This window comes from Callospermophilus lateralis, chromosome 17, assembly GCF_048772815.1.
Source record: "Callospermophilus lateralis isolate mCalLat2 chromosome 17, mCalLat2.hap1, whole genome shotgun sequence".
NCBI lineage: Eukaryota > Metazoa > Chordata > Mammalia > Rodentia > Sciuridae > Callospermophilus > Callospermophilus lateralis.
Genome location: NC_135321.1, coordinates 19,903,071 through 19,926,020, shown reverse-complemented (window position 1 = coordinate 19,926,020; position 22,950 = coordinate 19,903,071). Strand labels below are relative to the sequence as shown.

The 22,950-nt window shown below is 34.2% G+C and overlaps 1 protein-coding gene across 4 annotated transcripts in view; it reads right to left on the bottom strand.

Annotated features, from left to right (window-relative positions):
* Positions 1-1,327: 1,327 nt before the first annotated feature.
* Stard6 (StAR related lipid transfer domain containing 6) overlaps positions 1,328-22,950 on the bottom strand; it is a 22,030-nt gene continuing 407 nt past the window's right edge. The window contains exons 2-10 of one of the 4 annotated variants that reach the window (XM_076836701.2): positions 22,504-22,560; positions 21,666-21,749; positions 19,589-19,682; positions 19,393-19,442; positions 14,312-14,438; positions 10,249-10,366; positions 7,780-7,873; positions 2,971-3,067; positions 1,328-1,398 (exon numbers count right to left, since the gene is read on the bottom strand). In XM_076836701.2, the coding sequence (XP_076692816.1) occupies positions 1,348-1,398; positions 2,971-3,067; positions 7,780-7,873; positions 10,249-10,366; positions 14,312-14,438; positions 19,393-19,442; positions 19,589-19,678 (627 nt within the window). In that variant the 5' untranslated portion in view covers positions 19,679-19,682; positions 21,666-21,749; positions 22,504-22,560 and the 3' untranslated portion in view covers positions 1,328-1,347. Of the gene's footprint in view, positions 1,399-2,868; positions 3,068-7,779; positions 7,874-10,248; positions 10,367-14,311; positions 14,439-19,392; positions 19,443-19,588; positions 19,683-21,665; positions 21,750-22,503; positions 22,561-22,950 lie in introns of those variants that run through there. The other 3 variants (XM_076836699.2, XM_076836698.2, XM_076836700.2) reach the window with 3 other exon arrangements.

The following is a 22,950-nucleotide window of genomic DNA, read 5'->3' as shown; positions in this document are numbered from 1 at the left end:
TAAATTTGTACCACTGTAATTGGAACATTTGTCAAAATGTGAAAGACGTTTCAGGTGAACTTCATTTTCATTGATAATAGATGTAATTTCTTATTTCAAAGGAATATGCAGCTGGCAGTTCATAACCACATGTATCCAAAGATTAAACCAAACTTGGATTAAGAATACTGGAAAAAAAGTGTTAGTACTAGACAGAACAGGATTCTTTTCTTGCCATTATCCCCTAAGTAATGCAGTATAACAACTATTTACTTAGTTTTATATTGTATTAGTTATCACAAACTAGAGATGATTTAAAGTATATTGGAGGATGTGTATAAGCTATATGCAAATACTATGCCATTTCATATAAGGAACTTGAATACATCTATGGATTAGAGGGAGGTTATCCTGAAACTACAGAGGATACCAAGGGATGACTATATATTATATTAAAATGTGTAGTTCAGTGATGTGTGTGTTTATGGAGTTAGTGGTTAAAAAGGCTCACTTTCTTCTAAGAGTATAAATTGGAAGATAGTTAAAGTGGCATCTCAACAAAATAAGACATATTCTAAATCAATATAATTATACCTTTAATTATGTCTTCTAAAAATTTATTAGAAAAGGAAAATAATACTCAGGGAAGAGAGAAGAACATTCAGAGTTGGGAACAGAAAGTAGAGATTTCCTTTAGTTCTAAACCATAGGAGCTTTCTTTATATTTCCCAGCTCCAGGCATCTCCCCAACTATGTCTTCTCTCCCTTCCCAGGTTTCTGTGCATCCTTCTCACATAAAGTTGGCAGGAAGAGACACACATCTGAGCCTAAAAGGCAATTATTGGCGTGTTAGATGTGACTTTACCATGGACAGATCTAATTATTCTTCATGGGAATGATGTTATCTTCCTACACTTGAATTTTGAAATTATTTTCTGTGAAACATCAAACCTATTCAAGCCATAATTCCAAAAATATGTGTGCTTCTTTAGATTTATGATTTGAAATTTAATATTTACAAATAATGCAGACTTTATCCTGAAACTAAGTATTTCCTTAACAATCACTGCAATCCACAGAATAAGATAAAAAAAAATCTTCCCTAGAGAAATTGCTTGTAAAATCAAAAAAGTAGTAATGACGCAAACATATCAACTATGTAAATAAGAAGAGTTATATCAGATAATTAAAATAGAAAATTTAAAAACCAGTGCTATCAACTATGATATGTCTTTACAGTTGTATGACTCACATTACTTTTTAGCTTAGATAGGTTTTTCTTTTTATTTACTTACATTTTTGAGATGGGGTCTCATTAGGTTCTCTACGGCTGGTTTTGAATTTGTGGGCTTGAGTGATTTTCTTGCTTCAGCCTCCCAAGGAGCTGGGACTACAGGTGTGAACCATCATGCCTGGCTGCTATTTTTTAAAAAAAATTATTTTGAGATAATTATAGATTTATATGAAGTTGAAAAAATAATATTACCTTTGCCCAGTTTCCTCCAATGATAAAATTTTGGATAACTATAGTATAACATCACAACTAGGAAACTGATAACGATACCACTTTTATTCAGATTGCGTCAGTTTTACATGCATGAATCTCTGTGTGTATAATTTTATTGCATGTGGAGATTCATGTGATCACCACCACAGTCAAGGCACGGACCAGGTTTATCACAAAGATCCTTCCTGCTGCCCTTTCAAAGCCATAACTACTTTCTTTCTGGTCCCCTTCCAACCCCTAATGACTACTAATTTGGTTCTTCATTTTAGTTATCATTTTGTCATTTTGGGAATGTTGTATTCATGGAAGAATATATTATTTAACCTTCTGAGATTGGCATTTTTTTATTCAGTATAATTCCCTTGAGACCATTAGAGTTGTATCAATAGTTTGTTCTTTTTGTTCATTAGTATTTCATGTATAGATTACTATAGTTTATTCACCTATTAAACGAATTGTGGGTTGGTTCCAGATTAGGGTTGTTTAGAATAAAGCTACCATGAACATCTGTGCTCAGGTTTTTGTGTGAACATTTTCACTTCTGTGGGAAAGAGTGCAATAAGTAGGCACATGTTTAGTTACATGAGACACTGCTAAACTTTTCCAGAGTGGCAGTGTCTTTTCTCATTCCTACCTGCAATATATGACTGATCCAGTTTTTCACATCCTTGTCAACACTTGTTATCACTATTTTTGAAAGTCTTAGCCATTCTGATAATTGTTTTGACATCTCGTTTTGACTGTTATTTGTATTAACCAGTGGTCAATGATGTTGAACATCTTTTCATGAGCTCATTTTCCATCTACATATCCTGCTCAGTGAAATGTCCATAGCGTTGGGTCTGTTTTCTAGTTGGATTGTTAATTAAAATGTTGAGTTTTAAAGCTCTCTCTCGTTATCTAAATACATCATGTTTTGGATACACATCCTTGCAGATACTTTCAGTCTACACTTGTCTTTTCATCCTCTGTTTACAGCATCTTTCACATAGTATACATTTTAAATTTTATGATAAAATTTTCCTTTTATGAATCCTGCTTTTTTTGGTTCATGTTAAAGAACTCTGCTTAGATGTAGGTTATGAAGATTTTTTCCTAAAGGTTTTATGGTGTTATGCTTTGCATTTACATTCTGTTTTGAGTTAATTATTATGTATGGTGTAAGGACATGTCAAAGCCGAAGGATATGAGGTGCTCTAATGCCATTTGCTGAAAGGCTACCTGTACTCCATTGAATTGCCTTTGATCTTTTGTCAACATCAAATACGATTTAATACACTTAGGAGGATAGTGTATTTTTACCTATTCCAATGTTCTTTCCTTCACCATACTTACTAACAGTTTGTATGGTCTTAAATCTCTGATTTAATAGCAGAAAGGCCTTATTTCTTCTTTTGGAATGATGCATGACCATTATGATGTCCACGTCCTGATGGGGCTTTGTGCGACTTTATTCCATCTTTTGCATTGAGGACGAAGCTTACCAAGTTAGAAGGCATGGTCTTTTCAATTATTGATGGGGACAGTTTTCCTCTCATTTCGGTTTGGACAAACATCACTAGTTTGGAATATGCTGGGTTTCTGTAAGCAAAGGAAAAGTTAACATAAATAATTTATAGATTTATCTATTGAATCTGCCAGTTTATGGAAAGTAGGATTCTTGTCTTATTCACCATGGATTCCTTTCATAGAGCTTATGATAGGCTAGTTACTGAAGGAAGTGGCGGGAGTGGGGGGTGGGGTGGAGGGGGATGATAGAGTGATTTGTAGTCACATTCTTTTTTTTTAAATATTATTTTAGTTGTAGATGGACACAATACCTTTATTTTATGTGGTGCTGAGAATCAAACCCAGTGCCTTACACGTGCAAGGCGTGCACTCTACCACTGAGCCATAACCCCAGCCCCTATAGTTACATTCTTATAAATAAAAATTTTACTTAAAAATATTAAGTACTTAGAAAATATATTAAAATCTTCAACAGAATATATATTAAAATCTTTAGCTTTAGGCATCTTTTCCTTTTTTCATTTTATTGACTTTTAAAAATAATATGCATATAATTTAAAAATTATATGCATTTGTCAAATGTACCCACATATATATATATCTACAGTTTTTTTTAAAAAATGAGACATATTTATTTTTCTGCAACTAGTTTTATTTTCTTCTTAAAAGAATATAGAGCATTTTCATCTGCATTTTTACTTATAGATCTGTTTAATTTTTTCCTATGGCCATCTATAATATTTTATACTCAGTACTCCTTTTATAGACTAACATTTAGGTTTTTTCTTACTTTTTCTACTATAAATAAAAGTGTTACAAAACATCTTTGTGATGTATCCAGTCACAATTTTATTAGTACTTAGAATATCTGGGTTGACCATTTAACATTTGGATGTGCTATTTTCAAATTGCCCTCTAAGAAGACTAGTATTTATAATTGTTTGTTTTGTTTGTGGTGCTGGACGTTGAACCCAGGGCCTTATACATATCAAGCAAGTGAATGATCACTGAGTTTACACCCCAGCCTTTTTCATTTTTATTTTGAGATAAGGTCTCCCTAAATTGCTCAAGTTGACCTTGAACTTGCAACCTCCCATTCTCAGGGTCCTGAGGAGCATGGGTTACAGGCATGAGTCACCATGTTAGGCAGAGCACTAGTATTTTATATTCAACCCTGAGATCTTCAAACTGGGGTAGGAAAATTTGAATACTTTTTTTTTTTTTTTTGCACTTGAGATTGAACCGAAGGGTGCTTAACTCCTGAGTCACATCAAATTTAGAATTTTGATTTTTAGTTTTTAGTTTAAGACAGGGTCTTGCTAAGTTGTTTAAGGCCTCACTAAATTGCTGAGGCTGGACTCAAACTTGTGATCCTCCTGCTTCAGTCTCCTGAGTTGCTGTGATTATAGGCATGTGCCACCACATCCAGCTTGAATACGTTTAAGGGAATAAAATTTCAAATTTTTAACTTAATTTGATCTCAGAATATGTCTTTGATGGAGATGTGGGCTTGTTGTTTCCCATGACCTGTTTAAAATAGCTCTTTCCTTGCTTTACAGAACAAAGGCTTGTTTGTCATCCACATTGAAAAGTCCTGGATAGTCCTCTAGTACTTTATTGTGGCATGTGAACGTCTTCAAGGTGCTAATGAAAAATTAATTTATTGGAAGTGAGTTGAGAAAGTGAATGACTAATGATTGGATAATAAATCTTTTTCTAATATCCTCATTAAAAATATTTTTGATAGGTATATGATTCATGATATAGGATCCAGAAGGATTCCAAGACATAGAATGTCATTTATATTCTTTTCATCTTAACCTATTTATTTATGTAAATAAAGTTTCTCATTTCTAAACCAGGCACAGTGGGGCAGACTGTAATTCCAGTTACCTGGGAGGCTCAGACAGAAGAATCACAAGTTGGAGACCATCCTGGACCTGCAAAGCCCTGTCTCAAAAAAATAAAAAAAGGACTGGGAAAGTAGCTCTGTGGTAAAGTGCCCCTGGCATCAATCTCCAGTACAGGGCAAGGGGTAGGGGAAAGGAGTTTCTTAATTCTCAGTTTTTTATTTATAAAATGAAAGTAAGAATAGACTTGGTATTGAAAGTTGCCTCACTTATTAGTAATATCCATTCACAGTTAAACAAAATGAGGTAGCAGAAGTCTGTCTTAGTTTGAAACTGAGCTTTACTATTATCCATGTGTAACCTTGAGAAAGTTAATCTCTGGGTTTCCACTTTATTTTCTATGAACTGGGCATAGGAATATGACCTATTTCTGTGGACACTTTGAGGATAGAAAAGAGTCAATGTGGGGCTGGGTTTGTGGCTCAGAGGTACAGCGTTCACCTAGCATGTGTAAAACACTGGGTTCAATCCTCAGCACCACATAAAAATAAAATAAAAGTATTGTGTTCACCTACAACTAAAAGACAAATATAAAAAAAAGTGTCAATGTATGCAAATTGTTTATAACAATGCCTGGAAATAGTGCAAAGTTTTTCTAATAAAAAAACTATTTCCACAGAAGTTTACTTTATGCTTAGTAAGTGTATGACAAAAGTTATAATTTAGAATTTTGATTAATGTGTAATAATAACAACTTAAAAAGAAGGCATTTTTAAAAAAACTTACGTATACTATGTTCACAGAAATAAAAACAAATTAAAAAACTTAAATCCATGTATTTTTGTAGAAAATTATGATAGGGTGATTAAAAAAGAATTCAAAGCCTAAAATCTATTCCATTAAGATGTGATTATGTGAGGGGAAGAATTTAATTTAAATTGAGGTTAAGGAGGACATAAAATTTCTGACTGCTATAGGTTGCATTTATGATAGATAAGGGAATGGTAGGTTTCAAGTTGTTATGGTATTTAGAATCTATAAGATACATTTTTAAGGGAGTTATACCCTTTTCATAAATTTAGTCCTATGAAGAAATTGAATGTGAACTTTAAAACATGCAAGGGGGAATACAGTTTTATAAAATTCTTTTGGGCAATATGAAGACTGCTGCGCTAACCAATGTGTGAGTGTCCATTTTCTCAAACTCTTCTCTATTCAGAGCTTAGACTATTTTTTACAATGCCTGAAATGGCTCGATTGCCAAGTACTTACTAGCAGTTTGTATGGCGCTCAAATCTCTATCTGAATTTACTATGGATTGATACGCATAAGGAAGCATTTCCAGTATTTACTAGCAAGTAATTTACTGCTGATGAGATGTTTTACAAGTGACCTGCATGCCTTGTTCACAAATGTAGGCTGACCAAAATACTGGGCTTCATAGAAAGAGAAAGTAAAAAAAGAATCTTTTAAAAAAATCTTAATTTTTTTTTAAAAATCAGTATCTTTCCCTGAATCTGTGAATGAAACTGTATATATCCTACTCCAGCTGGATGGGAGGCAAAGTTCCCACCCAGAGCTTTGGGCCCATGGTTTCTGCAGCGGAAAGTTAAGAGTGACAAGGTGCAAGAAGGGTGCTTGCCTGTGAAGCACACTTTAGAATGCATAATTTCCCAAATGAAATCCCTGCTGATAACAGATTAACTCACTGATTTATAGTAATACTTCTTTGTTTTGTTCTCTCCTGCTATGGTGAATAAAATATGGGCCATACATTTAAAACAAATGAGTGGAAAGAGCACACATGATTTTTATTGTCATTTATACCAATGATCTTGTCAATTATTGTTAAAAAATAGTTTTTTAGTTCTCCAATTCAGTACAGGAAACACTGAGGATCATAGGTCTAACAATTCGTTTTATTTTAGCTTTTATTGTATGAATACAAAGTTTTACACTTATTTTTATGTGGCAATACATTCTACTTAATAAGAAATCACTAGGCATAAATTAAAGCTTAAGGAATTTGTTAAATGATATATGTTGAAATAGAGTTCATGTTTTATATTACCTCTTTATCCCTAGGCTGGCCATCGGTCAGCAGTAACCTATCTCTGATTTCTCCAGCTTTTCCCTTATCTGAAGGTACCTATTTGGATGTCTCATTGTAAAGGTTGTCTACTGGAGGAGCAAGACAGTCCATTTGAAAAAATTCCTTTAAGATAAAGCAATCATTGCTGGTAAATTTCAGGGGAATTTATTTCTAATTCACAAGACTCCCTAATAATTTATAGAAGTGAGTAATGGAGAACATCAGGGAAAGTTTAACCACAGGGGAATGTTTGTATGTATTTGACTAATCCCAGAAACCTCAACTTATATTTTACAGGAAATTGCCCATTCTGATCATACTTCAGATGAAAATAAGGTTTAGAAAAGTTGTTTTAGGCTGTTGGAATTTTTTTTTTTTTCAAATTTGTGTATGTGACTGCAATAGGAGCATAGGACTGTAGAGGAAGCAGATACTTAGACTTCAGATTAATCCTCACTGATGTTAGATCCAGGTTCCCACCCAGAAGTAAGCAATTTCAGAACCATTATAATTGTCATTAAAATTGTAAATTGTAGAAAAAAAGTTATTTTAAAAATGGCACTTAGGGATAGTTTTTTTAAACAAATATTTTTTTTTTAGTTGTAGGTGAACACAATACCTTCATTTTATTATTTTTATGCGGTGCTGAGGATCAAACCCAGTACCTCACACTAGCTAGGTGAGCGCTCTACCACTGAGCTACAACCCCAGCCCCAACAATCCCCCACCCCCAACAGAATATGCTGGCACACGTTTCTACTGATGAACAGGAATACTGAACTAAATCACAAGTTGAACTAAAAAAAAAACTGCTAAAATACGTAAATGCAAGTAACACTTACTCTTTCAGAGGTGAACATACATAGCCACAAGGATGGTTATAACCTCGGACATAATTTGAAGATGGAGGATATTCTGGGAAATCCACACTTTTAGCTGAGAGATTAAAAAAATATTAAAATGAAACCTAATTCACAAAGATAAAAACTATTGCCAGAAGCATATTTTAGAAATATATAACACTTATTTTAATTTAGTTATCAATTATCAACATTAGCATTAATTTTATAGGTATATACATTTGCAATAGTATTTCTAAACATGCTGTTATCTTTTTGTTTTTAATTTTTAATTTTTTAAATTATAGATGAACAAAATATCTTTATTTTGTTTTTATTTTTATGTGGTGCTAAGGATTGAACCCAGCGCCTTACATGTGGGAGGAAAGTGCTCTCCCCACTGAGCCACAACCCCAGATCCCTGCTATTATCTTTATTACTTTTAACAGTTTTTCTTGTATAAAAATTACTTTCTGAGATTTGAAGCAAAAGAAGAAATAGCAAAAAGACCATTAATGTCATGGTTTGAATTATTTTTTGCTAATTAAAAAAAAAATAAAATGTTTAAAGTGACTAGTTTAAAAATGCTCTCTTTTTCTAATTCCCTATAGCTAACTGCAGAGTATAAAGATCAGTAGAATTTGTTTTAGTAATTATACAGAAAAGTATCTAAATTGTATGTAAATGCAGACAGAGGTGATTTAATTATGATTTAATTTATGGCTATATATACTCTTTCTAAAATCTTTTTTAAAAAATATGTTTATTTGGGGGCTGGGGTTTTGGGTCAGCGGTAGAGCGCTTGTCTAGCACGTGTCAGATGCTGGGTTCGATCTTCAGCACCACATAAAAATAAATAAAATAAAGGCATTGTGTCCAACTACAACTAAAAAAAAATTTTAAAATATATGTTTATTCTACATAACTAAATCCTGTTCTTGTCAGAGGTGGTTAATTTTATTATGTGATTTGAACATAAGCAATCTGTTATATGGGAATATAATCTGAAACAGGTTTAAAAGCCTATATGGTTGAATGAATTTTCCATTTTTGTATAATTATCTTAACAGAGACTATTACATTGGCCTAATGGTACTTACAGAAGTAACAGTAAAATATTTTTCTCTATTTAAAATATGAAGATTATACTTGTATTTTGTTTTCAAAGAAATAAGTCTACAAACAGGCATGTATGTGTTTTTTATGAGGTACACAGTATGGAATTCAGCACTTATTTTGGAAAATCAGACCAGAGGTTTTTATTTCTGGTTCAGCTGCTTTTTAGTATGCAACTTAATTTCCTAACTGCTTAACTTCTGTGAACTTCAGTTTTGTCAATAATGAAAATGCATGCAAAATATTTAGCTCACAGCAAGGTTCAGAGTATGATAAATAAACACTAAGAAAATAACCCACAAGTATTCATCAAAAATTCATTCAATAGAAACTTCTTATAGTAAATTCAGAAGTGATTTCTGCACTAAATGACTGATTACCTTTAGTTGTTGATTTTACCCTCTGTGCTTTTAAAAATTTCTATCTGATCACTAACAGATAGAAATGGTCTGATATCTAAATATAGAAAATAACAGATTCAGACAAGACAGCATTTTGTATTGTAGGTAATTGATACATTTTATGTTCTGTCATTTAAAAAATGAGACAAAAATATGTAAAGATGATGAACATCAGCTCTTAGTGGCCTGCTGCAAAACAGAACAAAATGGGTTTGAGTGACAGCAATCAGACTGGGCAGAGTAACTGAAACTTTGTTGGGAAATGCTAATTAAACGTAATTGTCTCTATCCCCACAGTAGAGGAAACTATTCAGAAAAAAATGGTAAAATTAAATCAATTACAAAGAAAACCAGGGTTGCCACTATTCTCCCAAAGTCTCTCCACCATAAGTTATTAATGTCTACCACAACTTGGTATGTTTTGAGTCAATAATGCAAGCAAAGAAATGGTTACACATTCACATTTTACAGAATGACATATTTGCAAAGGAGATGCTAAGCATATATCAAGGTCTTCAGTTTTTAAAAGAAATTAAAGCACATTTATATAATGATCCACCTAGTGGAAATTTCTTCAATAGTTATTTCAATCAGTTACTATATATGGCCATTCTAAGAAATTGAAGTATAAAATTATATATCCAAAAATTAATTTTGCTTCTATGATTGAAGTTTTAGTCTATAGGCACCTCTATCTATGAATCCTACAGGGTTTATGCTGTAAAAGTCCAGGAGATGACATAATCATTGACTATTATATACATGACACCTCCTAAGCTGGGTGAAATATATGATTTATCTACTTGATACATGTATGTATTTGTCCTACTGAGTAAATAAAAAGTTAAAGGAAATAGCTGAAAATAAGAGTTTCTTCCTAACTGCAAATTAAAGGGAAAAGTTTTATTAATGACTCATTGTAATTCCAAGATGTGAGCAAAACATTTCAACTTACAACTGATAATGTTCATGTTCCCTTCGCAGCGCTTGATGTATACTAAGTCGATAAAGTCTCGGGGGGAAATGGAGCCCATGGCAAAACTTTGTGTTATGGTATGACATATAAATGTGTCCTGCAACAAATCAAATCACAAAGATTGCAAACATTATTTAATATTTACCATTTGTATTGTTCCCCAAGGAACTGTATTGCACACATTGCATCTCTATTTGGAAAAAGAAAGGATTTGCAGTTTTCAGATCATTATCATCAAATCAGCTTGCATTTTCAGTGTTGAAGGGGCATGAGATCTACAATTATGAGGTAGAAGATTCAGGGAGTACTTAAGATTGTCTGCTCTTTCAATTTTTAGATGCAGAAATTGTAGCCTAGCAGATTAAACCATATACAGGATAAGAGACAATTGTAGAATTAGAATCTAGGTTTTCTGATTCCTAGTTTGGTATTATTTTTACTACTCTATATTGGATAGGTAATATAGCAATTTATATTTAGCAACCCATGCTATAAAGTCTAAAATTAGAGACCAATATCATGAACTACCTTGACACCTGGGGAAACTGGGAAGGTCCTGAATGGCATCACTGCAAGTTCCTCCCTTACTCTGTTCCTGCAGGTAAGCACCCCAGCCAAATGCCCCTCCTTAAAGGACCAGCAGTTACCACTTATTCCTGTTTAGAGCATTTAACTTCCCTGCTGGCCCACAGAATTATTCAATTATTCAATCATAGCTACCTGCAGGAACTTCATCTCATCCTCCTCACACTACAAAGCCTGCCTCTCACAGCCTCTATTTAAATCTGTTCCCATGTTGCTCTGAGTGGCATTGTGTGTCCTCTTCTTGGTCTGTGATTAATGATTAATAAACCACTATCTATATCATTTGTTCAGTGTCAGGAAATATATATGTATGGCCATCCCCATAGCCCTAGAGGTAGAATTCCTCCCTTACCCAGGAAGTGACTAGCAGACTATTAAAACACTCGTGGAAAGGATAACTAGAATTACTTATAGGAAGGTAAATTAATTTTGTTTGTGGTGTGATATTATTTATGACACTATGGAATACTGACCAGAGTGGGCATGGAATTTGGAATTAGGAAACCAGTTGCAAATCCAGTAGCCTTGGGCAAATCACATAATCAATCTTTCTGTTTTCAAGCTTTTTTTTTTTTTGTACCAGGGATTGAACCCATGGTCACTAAGCCACTGAGTCACATCCTCAGCCATTTTTTATATTTTATTTTGAGATGGGGTATCACTAAGTTTTTCAGGGCCTTTCTAAATTACCAAGGCTGGCCTCAAATTTATGATCCTCCTGCCTCAGCCTCCCAAGTCGCTAGGATTACAGGTGTGTGCCACTGCACCTGGCTGGTTTCAAGCTTTTTGATGCCAAGTATAGTATTCTTTCCATTATAACAGCTGATCTGCAGCAATAGCAGAAATGTCTGAAGAGTTAATGAAACTGTATTGTTAATTTCATGAGGTGATGAATGTGAAACAGTCCAATGCCCAGATTTTCTTTTGTGATGGATAAGTTTCTCAAATAAATATTCAAATATCAAAAAGGACATGGATTTCTTTTCTTTTCTTTTTTTTTTTGAATAGGAACTTCAGGACCTCTCTACAAGATGAAATTGATTTATCTTCCTGGACCTTCTTACAATCTCTCTCTCCTTCTAGACTTTAAGATCAGTTTAATGAAAGTGGGTAGACTTACAGAGTTCTAAATAAATAATAAGGTGATGGGCAGATATGTGGGGTACTTATTTTTGCTTGTTTTGATGAGTAGAATGTGGGTTGATGACTAAAGACCAAAGACACAGCAGTCTAAAATTTTACAAATATGATTATTTATAAAAATTATAAAAACTTTTGCTTTTATTTCCTCATTCTCATTTACTACCTCTTTCTAATAAAATTATTATTAGCTAAAACCCTTGGACTATGTTTGTTTGTCTAATGGGCATTGAACCCAGAGCCTTGTGCAAGGTGGGCATCCACTGTACCACTGGGCACCCACCAGCCCTAGGACTTTGTTTTTTTGCACAGGGAATCGAACCCAGAGACACTTAACCACTGTGCGTCATCCCCAATCCCTTTTTTTTTTCTTTTTTGGGACTGGGGGTTGAACCCAGAGGTGCTTAACCACTGAACCACATCCCTAGCCTTTTTTATATTGAGACAGGGTCTTGCTAAGTTGTTTAGGGCCTTGCTAAGTTGCTGAGTCTGGTCTTGAATGGGCAATGCTCTTGCCTCAGCCTCCCAAATTGCTGGGATTACATACATGCAACAAGGTGCCCAGGCCTGGGACTCATTTTTAAAAAGAAATTACCAAAGTATAATTTACATATCATAAATTCACCCATTTTAAGTGTACAACTAACAAAGTTTGTAAATTAAACTTGTTTAGCTATGCAACCTTCATCACAATTCTTTTAAAACTCATTTTTGATTCTTCCTTTCCTCCATCAGCAAGTTCTACTGACTACCTCTATCATATCTTGGACCCTCTGATTTATTTCCCTTTTCACTGCTACCACCTTGGCACAAGCCACCAGGACATCTCATCTGGATTACTATGAGATGTAACTAGCGGTTCTTACCAATTTTATTCTTGCCCTTTATAACCCATTCTCCTATTCATTGCCAGAACTATTAATCGTCATACTATTCTTGTCAAGTCCTAGCCATCATAATGCTTAATATCATCTGATATTATCTTTTTAATTGCTTACTTGCTTATTATGTCTCTTCTGAGGTAATGTAAGCTCTGTGAAAGCAGGGACACTTTCTGTCTTGTATTCCCAATGCCTGAATAGTGGGTGCTCCAGTGTATTTGTGGAATTAATTCATTTGTTAAAAGAACATAAAAATCTGTCTGGGGAGGAAGGGACTGGAATAAATCAGGATCCTTTTACAAAATATTCTTTTTTCATTATTATTACTATTACTATTATTAAATATTATTATTAAATAATAATATGAATGTTTTCAAGCTTTTTTTTTTTTTTTGGTACCAGGGATTGAACCCAGGGTCACTAAGCCATTGAGTCACATCCTCAGCCCTTTTCTCTTCTATTATTATTATTATTATTATTATTTTACGTTGCTGGGGATTGAACCAGGGCCTTGTGCATTTGAGGCAAGCACTCTACCAACTGAGTATATCCTAAGCCCCCAAACAGATTCTTAAGAGGGAAAAAAACAAACAGTAACATAAATGGAGAATAAATTTTAATATATCACAGTAAGAGAGAATTGTTTTTCATTTTGGGTGCTTACTTTTATAGCAGTTTTAATGAGTGAGAGATCTGTCGTGTGCTGCATGAATGCGTTGCTTGTCTCCCCTTGTTTCTACCTGTTTACCATGTATCATTCTTTCTCTATGTCATCCCCTCCTGATCTTTTTCACTCTATTTTCACCTTCCTGATCTTTTCTTCCATCCCCTTTTAAACTACTCACCTCTCACGATCACTCTTCCTCTCACCTGTCAACTTTCTACTTTGATCACCTATGTTTTTCTGTTCTTTTTATTATCCCTCTTCATATCTATTTAACTAAGATAATGTATTTGAAAGTATTTCTAAACTACAGCCTTTTATGTAATGATACTTCTTTGCTTTATATTTTATCTTTAGTCCTCAGTGCCACATGCTGTTTGTTTGGAAGTCCTAATAGCAGGTATCTGCATTGTTCCTGTTTTGTAATGCAATATTACTAAAATATGTCTTGATTTCCATGCAGGAATGCTTAATTTTTGTTTTCTATGTCATGGAGGTAAATCCCTGAGAGTTCAGATACCTAATAAGAAAAGGTACAAGAGACTTTGCCAGATTCAAAATGTGATATGTATTTACAAACAGAATGATGTTAATTGTAATTAAACTCTTGATTAATAAGGAGAAAAGTTTTAAGAATTTTATAAAAAAATTCACTCATTTGAATCTATAAATACTAAATGTCTACATACATTGTTTCAATAAACAAATGAGTAAGATATAAAATTAAAGATGCATTGACACAGAAAAGTCTAGTATTAAAAAAATAAATTACCGAATCAATCCTGTGTATCATATTGTATACTTTCAATGCTTTATCCCATGCAACCCTGTTTCCAGGTTGGTAGAGGAAATCAGATAGTTTAAATGTTGATTCTGGAATTATCCCTTCAACACGATATCTATAGTTAACAAGATAAAGAAAATTCAATACTTAAGTTTAAGCTGAAAATAAGCTGCTATCAAATTTGAAGACAGGCAAATTTAACGAATAAAAAACCTGAAGGTAATACACATTGAGTATTACCTTATCTGAAATACTTTCAACTAAGATTTTGGATTTTTTTCAGATTTTGGAGTACCTGCATATACATAATAAGATATCTTGGGGGAAACCTAGTTGAAACACAGAATTCATTTACATTTCATATATACCTTATACACATACTCCTGAAGGTGATTTGTATGTGTGTCTATGTTACTGGGGATTAAACCTAAGGCCTCACACATGCTGGTAAGTGCCCCACCACAAAGCTGCATCCCCCGCCCTTTTTATTTTATTTTGACATAAGGCCTCACTAAGTTGCCTAGGCTGGCTTTGAACTTAGAGCCTCCTGCCTCAGTCTTCCAAGTCACCAGGATCACAGGTGCTGAATATAATGTAACACAATATTTTAAATAATTTTGTGAATGAACAAAGCTTCATGGTATGAAGTTACCCACTCATGGTATCATGTTTTGTGCTCATGAAGTTTTACATTTGGAGTATTTCAGGTTTCAGCCTTGAATTACAAATTTTCAACTTGTGTCAGCAATTTAGTACACTAATATCCAACTGGAAGTAGCAATGCTTATTTAAATGTGTACTGCAATAATTGTATTTCCAACTTAATTTTTCTACTAATTTTGTTTGCAATATTTTAATGATTATCTTTTTTAAAGGGTTGCTTTTATTTATGGTTTTCTGAAGTCTTTCCACTAACATTTACCTGCTGTTTTTATCATAAGCCAATGATCATTGATGAGAAATTTGTGTGGTTTGTAACTCATGGCTCTGATTTTTATTATTTATTTATTAATTTTGTTACTGGGGATTGAACCCAGGGGCCCACTGAATCACTGAGCCACACATCCCCAGCCCTTTTTAAATATTTTATTTAGAGACAGGGCCTTGGTGAGTTGCTGAAGCTGGCTTTGAACTCAGGATCCTCCTGCTTCTGCGTCACAAGCCACTGGGATCACAGGCAGGCGCCACTGCATCTGGAGTGCTGACATTTAAGAATGTAATATGGTCTAGAGCAGGGTCAGTAGGCTCTTCAGTAGAGGTCTGGATGGTAAATAATGAGCTTTGCAGGTCACATTCAACTCTGCTAGTGTAGAGGTAAAGCATCCATAGATAACATAATGAATGGATTTGGCTGTGCTCTAATTAAGCTTCATAGATTTTGAGTTTTGAATTTCATTAATTTTCACATGTAAGGAAATATTCTTGTTTTGATTTTGTTTCATCCATGTGAAAAATATAAAAGCCATTCTTAGTTTTAAGGCTGTGCAGAAATAGGCAGCAGTCCAGATGTATTCTACTTGCAGTTGTTTGTCAACCACTGGCCTAAAGGAACTAATACTGTTCTGAGAGTAAATTCCAGCTTACCATCAACAGCATGGGAAAATAAACCTTCATGCATGTTTGGCTGTATACCAATGAAATTAAGACAGTGTGAGAAAACTGAATTCAAGCTCAATATTAACAGAAGATTGACAGATGAAAATAAAGTCAGAACAGTGAGGGTCACTCTTTCTCCCTTTGTCTTTCTTTTCAAAGCAAGGGAATAAGTTTAAGAAAAATCAAACTTCTAAACTTTTAAAAATTTAAATTTCTTCAGGAAGTGAGGTAAAAACTAATACTATTACTATAGAAAATAGTTGCTATATTTGTAAAACATTATTACTCTGAGCCTTTGCTTTTATACTTTAGTAAGCAAGGAATTCATTAGACTACTTCTCTGTATGTGAATTTTTCTCTAAAATTTTAGTTGAAGCCAGGCTTGGTGGCATAGGCCTGAAATCCCAGAGAATTAGATGCTGAGGCAGAAGGATTGCAAGTTTGAGGCCAGCCTGGGCAATTTAGTGTCTTAAAAAAAAAAAAGAAAAAGAAAAAGAAAAGAAACAAGCCAGGCATGGTAGCATATGCCTGTAATCCCAGTGGTTGGGGATGGTAAGGCAGGAAGACCACAAGTTCAAAGCCATCCTCAGCAATTTGGCAAGAGTGTAAGCAATTTAATAAGACCATGTCTTAAAATAAAAATAAAAAAAGTGCTGGGGATGGGACAACACAGTGGTTAAGTGCCCCTGGGTTTAATCCCTGGTACCAAAAAATAAAAAAATAAATAAAAAGGCTGGGGATGAAGTTCACTGGTAGAGTTCCCCTAGGTTCAATCCCCATAAAATAAAATAAATAAAATTTTAATTTAAAATTGTTGGTTTCAAATTTTTTCTTTGAGCTATTCTCAAATTCCTTCATGTAAATGTTCCTTCCTTCAGGTCAACAAAGTTTTTTTTTTATTTTTGAAAAAGTATGAATTAATGTTAAGTAGTGTCTTACTTTAGGACTTCTTTAAATCTTAAGAGTGAATCTCCAAGAAGAGACTGTATGGAGTGTTTTGAAAATTTATTTGACCCTGCAAATAATTTTTCCCCTGCAGTGCATTTTGACAGTTTACATTTCTCCCAGACTCTAGTTTGGCAAACCATATTGGACAACAGTATATATCTCATAGGTATATAATGTTTATGTCTGGTTACTCATTCTAAATTCAAATGTACATGTTTCTTACTTTGATTATTTGCAGTTCTTTTAAACTGTGAAGATGTGAAGCAATGGAAAAATGTAAGCTCCCCTTGATTGGTGGTAGTCTCACTTTCTTGCTCTCCTCTGGGTAATGTAAACTTTCAAATGAGGCATACAACCTGGCCCACATGCCCAACTTGATTTTCTTAGTTAGCACCTAAATATATGCCATAACTAATAAATAAATAAATAAATAAATATATATATATATATATATATATATATATATATATATATATATATATGACAAGTATAAACTGCACCAATCATACTCTTTCTGGACACAACCATAGAAAATTTAGAAGAATCAGTGGGCTGTGATGGAAAAACATGCATGCAAAATTAAGTTTCATGTACTTTTCATTAATTTTAGTTTTGAAATATAATTAAAGAAGAGTTTGACAAATCTACTGTGCAGTAAGCAGCCTCTAACCGCCCCCCCCCAATAAACCCCCTCCTGATATTGACACCCTGAGTAATCCCCTCCATTTTGAGTCAGGACTGTATGTGGTAATTCACTTAATATTGCAAATGTGATGGGATGTAACTTCTAAGATTAGGTTGTGGATTAAGTTGGCTTTTATCTTGTTTGCTCTTTCTATTTCTTGCTCTCTCCTAGATCCCTCACTCTGAGGTAAGTAACCTGTCATGTCTTTTTTTTTTTTAAGTTGTTGATGGATATTTATTTATTTATATGTGGTACTGAGAATCAAACCCAGTGTCTCACACATGCTAGGCAAGTGCTCTACCACTGAGCCTCAGCCACTGCCCAACCTGTCATGTCTTAATAGTTCTATGGAGAGGCCCAGAGATCAAATAACAAAGAAGGTTCTAGCCAAGAACCATCAAGGAACTGAGGCCCTCAGTCTAACAAGCCCATAAGGAATTGAATTTGTGATACTATGTGAATGAGCTTGAAAATAGAGCTTCCCTTAACTGAACCTTCAAGTGAGCCCTAGGCCCCAGCTGACATCTTAGGGACACTTTTGAGAAACTCTCTGATATAGAGGAATCAGGCTAAGCTGTGCCTGGAAAAATATCTAAGATACTAAATTATAGTGTAATTTGTGCATCAATATATAACTGGTACACAATGCACATAAATTCCATTCAAAATGTGAGTACAAAAAGTTCTAATTGTTAGTTTTGCAACAGTAAAATATCTCTGATAAAAAGTTTCAATAAAGCTTTGAAACAGTCTAAGGGAGGTTATTTGACAGGATCTAGGCATTATATATAGGACCTTGCTTAAATAAATACTCCAGACATATTTGTGCACTAAATGAACAATTTTCAAGGTTTCTTTGATGCATAGGTTTCTGCCTACATTGGTTTTGTCTGAAAGGTAATAAAAAGTCACATGATCCAAAAATTTATTTCCTTTGAGGGCCTAGACTTGACTGTACTCATTCCTTGCATCATTGTTTCTAAAAGTGCCACTTTAGTCACTAATTATTTAGATAACAGGAAGGCAGTATTTTTCTCATAACTGTTAAAAATGAATGGGAAAAATCATACCAGCTTTGTCCAATAGTAGGAAATTAGATGTACAAGATACATTTTAATAAGCAGTTCAAAGGAGTGGATTCTAAATGAAAAGGAATTGAATAAAATTTGGTCTTCTCAACAATACATGATGATCTGAAGAAACTGATGTGATATCATAAGCAATAAGTGAATAACTCTAAAGAAGTTAGAAAATGTCAGCACAATTTCCCTTAATGTGCTTGCATATGAAGTAGTAGGATCCTCAATTATTTCCTTAAAAGCAACCTCTAGAAAAAATTGCATGTATCGGCAAGAGAAATAAAATGAGGAAGAAAACTACTTTTTATGGTTCATTTAAAAGGAAAGGTGAAGAGTTTAGAAGACCATAAAATACTGCTGCAAGCTAAAAAATACCAATGTGCTTTTATAGTAATTATTTCTTGAAGTGCAAATTTCCTATATTCATCAATTATTCACTAGAAGGGATTTTTTTTTTTGGTGGTACTAGGAACTGAACACAAGGTCTTGTACACGCCAGGCAAGTGTTTGACTGCTGAGCTACACACCCAGTTCAAAAGTATTTATTTATGTTTTTGTGTGATTATCTTCAGGTGTAAAGATAAAGGATGAGATGGTATGTAATTGGTTTATTATATTAATACTACATTTCAGCCTATAGACTAAATAATGTTTCTTGATTATTATCATATAATGTTGTAGTTAATGAAGCAGAATTAAGTCCAGATAAAATAATGCCATTGAATTTAAAAAAATGAATGCAAATAGGAACATGTACTCACAGATTTCCGAGGAATTTTCTAGATGCCTTACTGGAAACAGTTATCTTTTTCTCAAAGGGGAATAAAAATCCAGAAATAAATTGTCAATTATAGAAAAAATATATTTTTCTGCTTCATAAAAGAAAAATATATAAAAAATATTTTTATAGTAAATTCTCAAAAAACAAATTCTTGAAATATATTTAACTTTTCTTACTGAAATTTTAACCACTTTCCAGCCGGATGTATCTTGATTGTAACTTAAAACTTCTTGAGCAGTTTGTTGGGCAATTGCCTTATAGTCCATCTATCTGTAAAGTTTTAGAAACAAATGATTGATAAGAATATAATCATATGAAAACTTTGTTTTCTCTTGTTAAGACAGGATCTCACCAAGTTGCTCAGATTGGTCTTCAACTCATGGGCTCAAGAGATCCTCCTTCCTTACCTCCCAAGTAGCGGAACTACAGGTGTGTATACCTAGCTCACATACAAACTTTTAAAATGCTACATTCTGGGGGCTGGGGTTGTGGCTCAGAGGTAGAGCGCTTGCCTAGCAGGCGTGAGGAACTAGGTTCAATCCTCAGTACCACATAAAAATAAAGATATGTGTCCACTTCTGCCTAAATAAAAAAAATATTTAAAATGCTACATTCCATTTTAATATAATTTCTATAATACCTGTCACCTAGCAATGCAACATAATTACTTGTTGATGAATCCCTTTCTCTTTTATAATCTTTCAAATGAGAAACTGTGGTAATAGTAGGAAAAGCCAAACTTTTGCAAACACACACACCTGAATTAAATCTTGTTTCTGTCACTTATTTTGTAAAGCATGTTACTTAATATTTGTTTTTTTAAATTTTCCTCTTGGTGTAAAACTGAGATAATACCTATTCTGTAGAATTAGCATAAGGATTAGATGAGATTGTATTTCAGTGTCTGTTATATAAGAGTCACTCAATAAATCATTATTATTTCTAACACTGTTGTTCATGTGCTCTTGGGAATTGACTTTTTAAAAATGAGTGGCAGTGACACTACATGATCTGATCCTTTGTTTCCTGTTCACTTAGTGACAAACATACTGACCTCCTGGCTGTTCCTTAAATATAACCAAGCAACTTTGTACCTCAGGGTCTTTGTACTTGCTATTCCCTCTGCTTGGAAAACTCTTCTCCAATGTGTTTACATGACTGATGTGGTTTGATTGGTGTCTTTCTTTAAATGCCACTTCCTCAGAAAGGATCAGATTTAAATCTACTCACTTTAAACACATTTACTGAACTGCTACTTGAACTTAGGTACGGCAATGGACTGAATGCTTTTGTCTCCCTAGAAATTCACATGTCAAAATCCCAACCTCCAATATGATGTTATTAGGAGATGGGACTTTTGGAAGGTAATTATTAGTCATGAGGACAGAGACCTCATGAATGAGACTATAGTGTCCAAATAAGAAATCGAAGAGTTCATTTGCCTTTTCTGCCATGTGAGGACAAAGACAGAAAGTGACAGCCGAAAGGTGGCAATATGCAACATGGAAGAGGGCTTTCACAAGAAACCAATCATGATGGCAGCCTGATCTCAGGCTTCCAGCTTCCAAAACTGTGAGGAACAAATTCATTTACTGTTTATGAGCCACTCAGTTTATAGTAATCTTGAGGCAACTTAAAGGGACAGCGGTAGGAATAGCCAAGAAGTTGAGTAACATAATGTTGTTCCTGTGAATTGTGTTCAGGAAGCTGTAGACTCACTGGCCCTTCCGCCCATCAAACCAGTTTTCAGTTAGGGAAAGCTGACAGGTATGGTGCAAAGAATCAAAAACAGCTGGACTCAAATGCTAACTTATCAGCAGCTGTATTTTTGAATAAGTTGCTTAATTTTAACTTAAATTTCCACATTTATAAGTTGGGATAATAATACTTATCCCATGGAGTCTACAAGGATTAAAGTGCATTAACGTACGTAGAAGTGCCTGAAACAATGAGGGCCTTGTGATAATTGACCAAAAAGGTTAGTGTCTTTTCTTAAAATGGACACACTTAACATCATCATTAATTTTTTTCCAAAACGCTGCCTCCTTGAGCACATTAATAAACCATCTTAAGAGTTTAATTATCATGTTAAACCTCTTCTAAAACTCCTTATGTTGGATCATAAATTTCTTTTCTTGTTTAGTTCTCCAGCAAGGCACAACAGGTAGATACCTTTTTTTTTTTTATATTAGAAAAGCTTTACTAAATCATTATAAGCTCCTCTTTACTTCTAGTAGATCCTTGTTTCTTTACCTTTCCTAACAAATCTAGTCCAGAATTTTAGCAGTCATTGGGACTCTTCTCCAAATCCTCATAGAAACCTCCATATCTGTTAACCTGGAAGAAAACAAAGTGAAAGAGAATTACTTTCATCCATGAATTAGTTCAATATATTTGATAATTTCCTTTAAATATTCTCAGTGTCCTTAATTTATACTTTGTGTGTTTGTTAGGAAATTTTGCTCTATATGACCCAAGATAGTAGAAAAAGTTAGTACAAGACACTTTAAAGATAGTGTTTATGAAGAGCCTTTAGAAACTAAAAAACAAAACAAAACAAAACAAAAAAAACAGATTATAAAATATTTAGTAGAATGTAGATTTTTTTTCTGAATAGATTTTAATTAAAATTATGAAAGTAACTGTGGCATAAACTTTTTTTCTCCCCTAACTCATCACCAATGAAATCTCCTCTTTAAGCCCAGTTTGGTCATTTGTTCTAATTTTAAAAAGTCCTAATTTTTTAAGCTCATGCCATTAATTGTCCTTGGCTGATCCCTGACCTGGGCTTTTCCTAACATATAATTATTTTCTAACAGCGACTTACTTGACATTGATTGATCTAAAAATTTCAGATTATCACTAGCTATAAACTCCTGCAGAGACTGTCTTATTGTTTTCTTATCAATAACAATTTAATTTCAATTAAATTCAGTTTAATTGAACCACTAAACTGAATTTTATAGCTTCTGGACTTTTATTTGCTAAAAGAAATGGGAAGGCAAAGATTAGCAGGGGAGAGGGGCGAAGGCCTCGGGACGCCTTAGCCTGGGGAAAGCAGAAACAGCCAACAGGACTTCAGTGGTGTTACCTGGTGACATACTGGATGAGCTGGAAAGCGTTCAGATGGAGTATTAGACAAGGATGTCTTCACCCAGAGGGCCAGTGGAAAACAAACATAAACCAACATTGAGATGGCATCTTTTTCTGACACACCAGTTGGATGAACTGGATTCCTGGCGCCTCACATCCTGTCCCAGCCGTGGAGGTAGGTTCACACATGCTGGTTTGGGGTCTTTACATCTGTTTGTATGAGCTCCCTGTTTCTGGGCTGCCTGACTGGGCCCCCAATCCGTGGTGGTCACTGCCATCCTTCCCTGGGAATCAAGGTCCCCAAGGGGTTTGTTAAATCCCATCCCAGGCCCCGCTGCCTTCTGCAATCCTGCATCTGCTCTGGGTACCGGGGGCTGGCTGCGAGCCCAGGAGGGCCGGCTGCGCCGTGGGACCGGCGACTAAGGAGGGCGGGAAACAGGGGGCG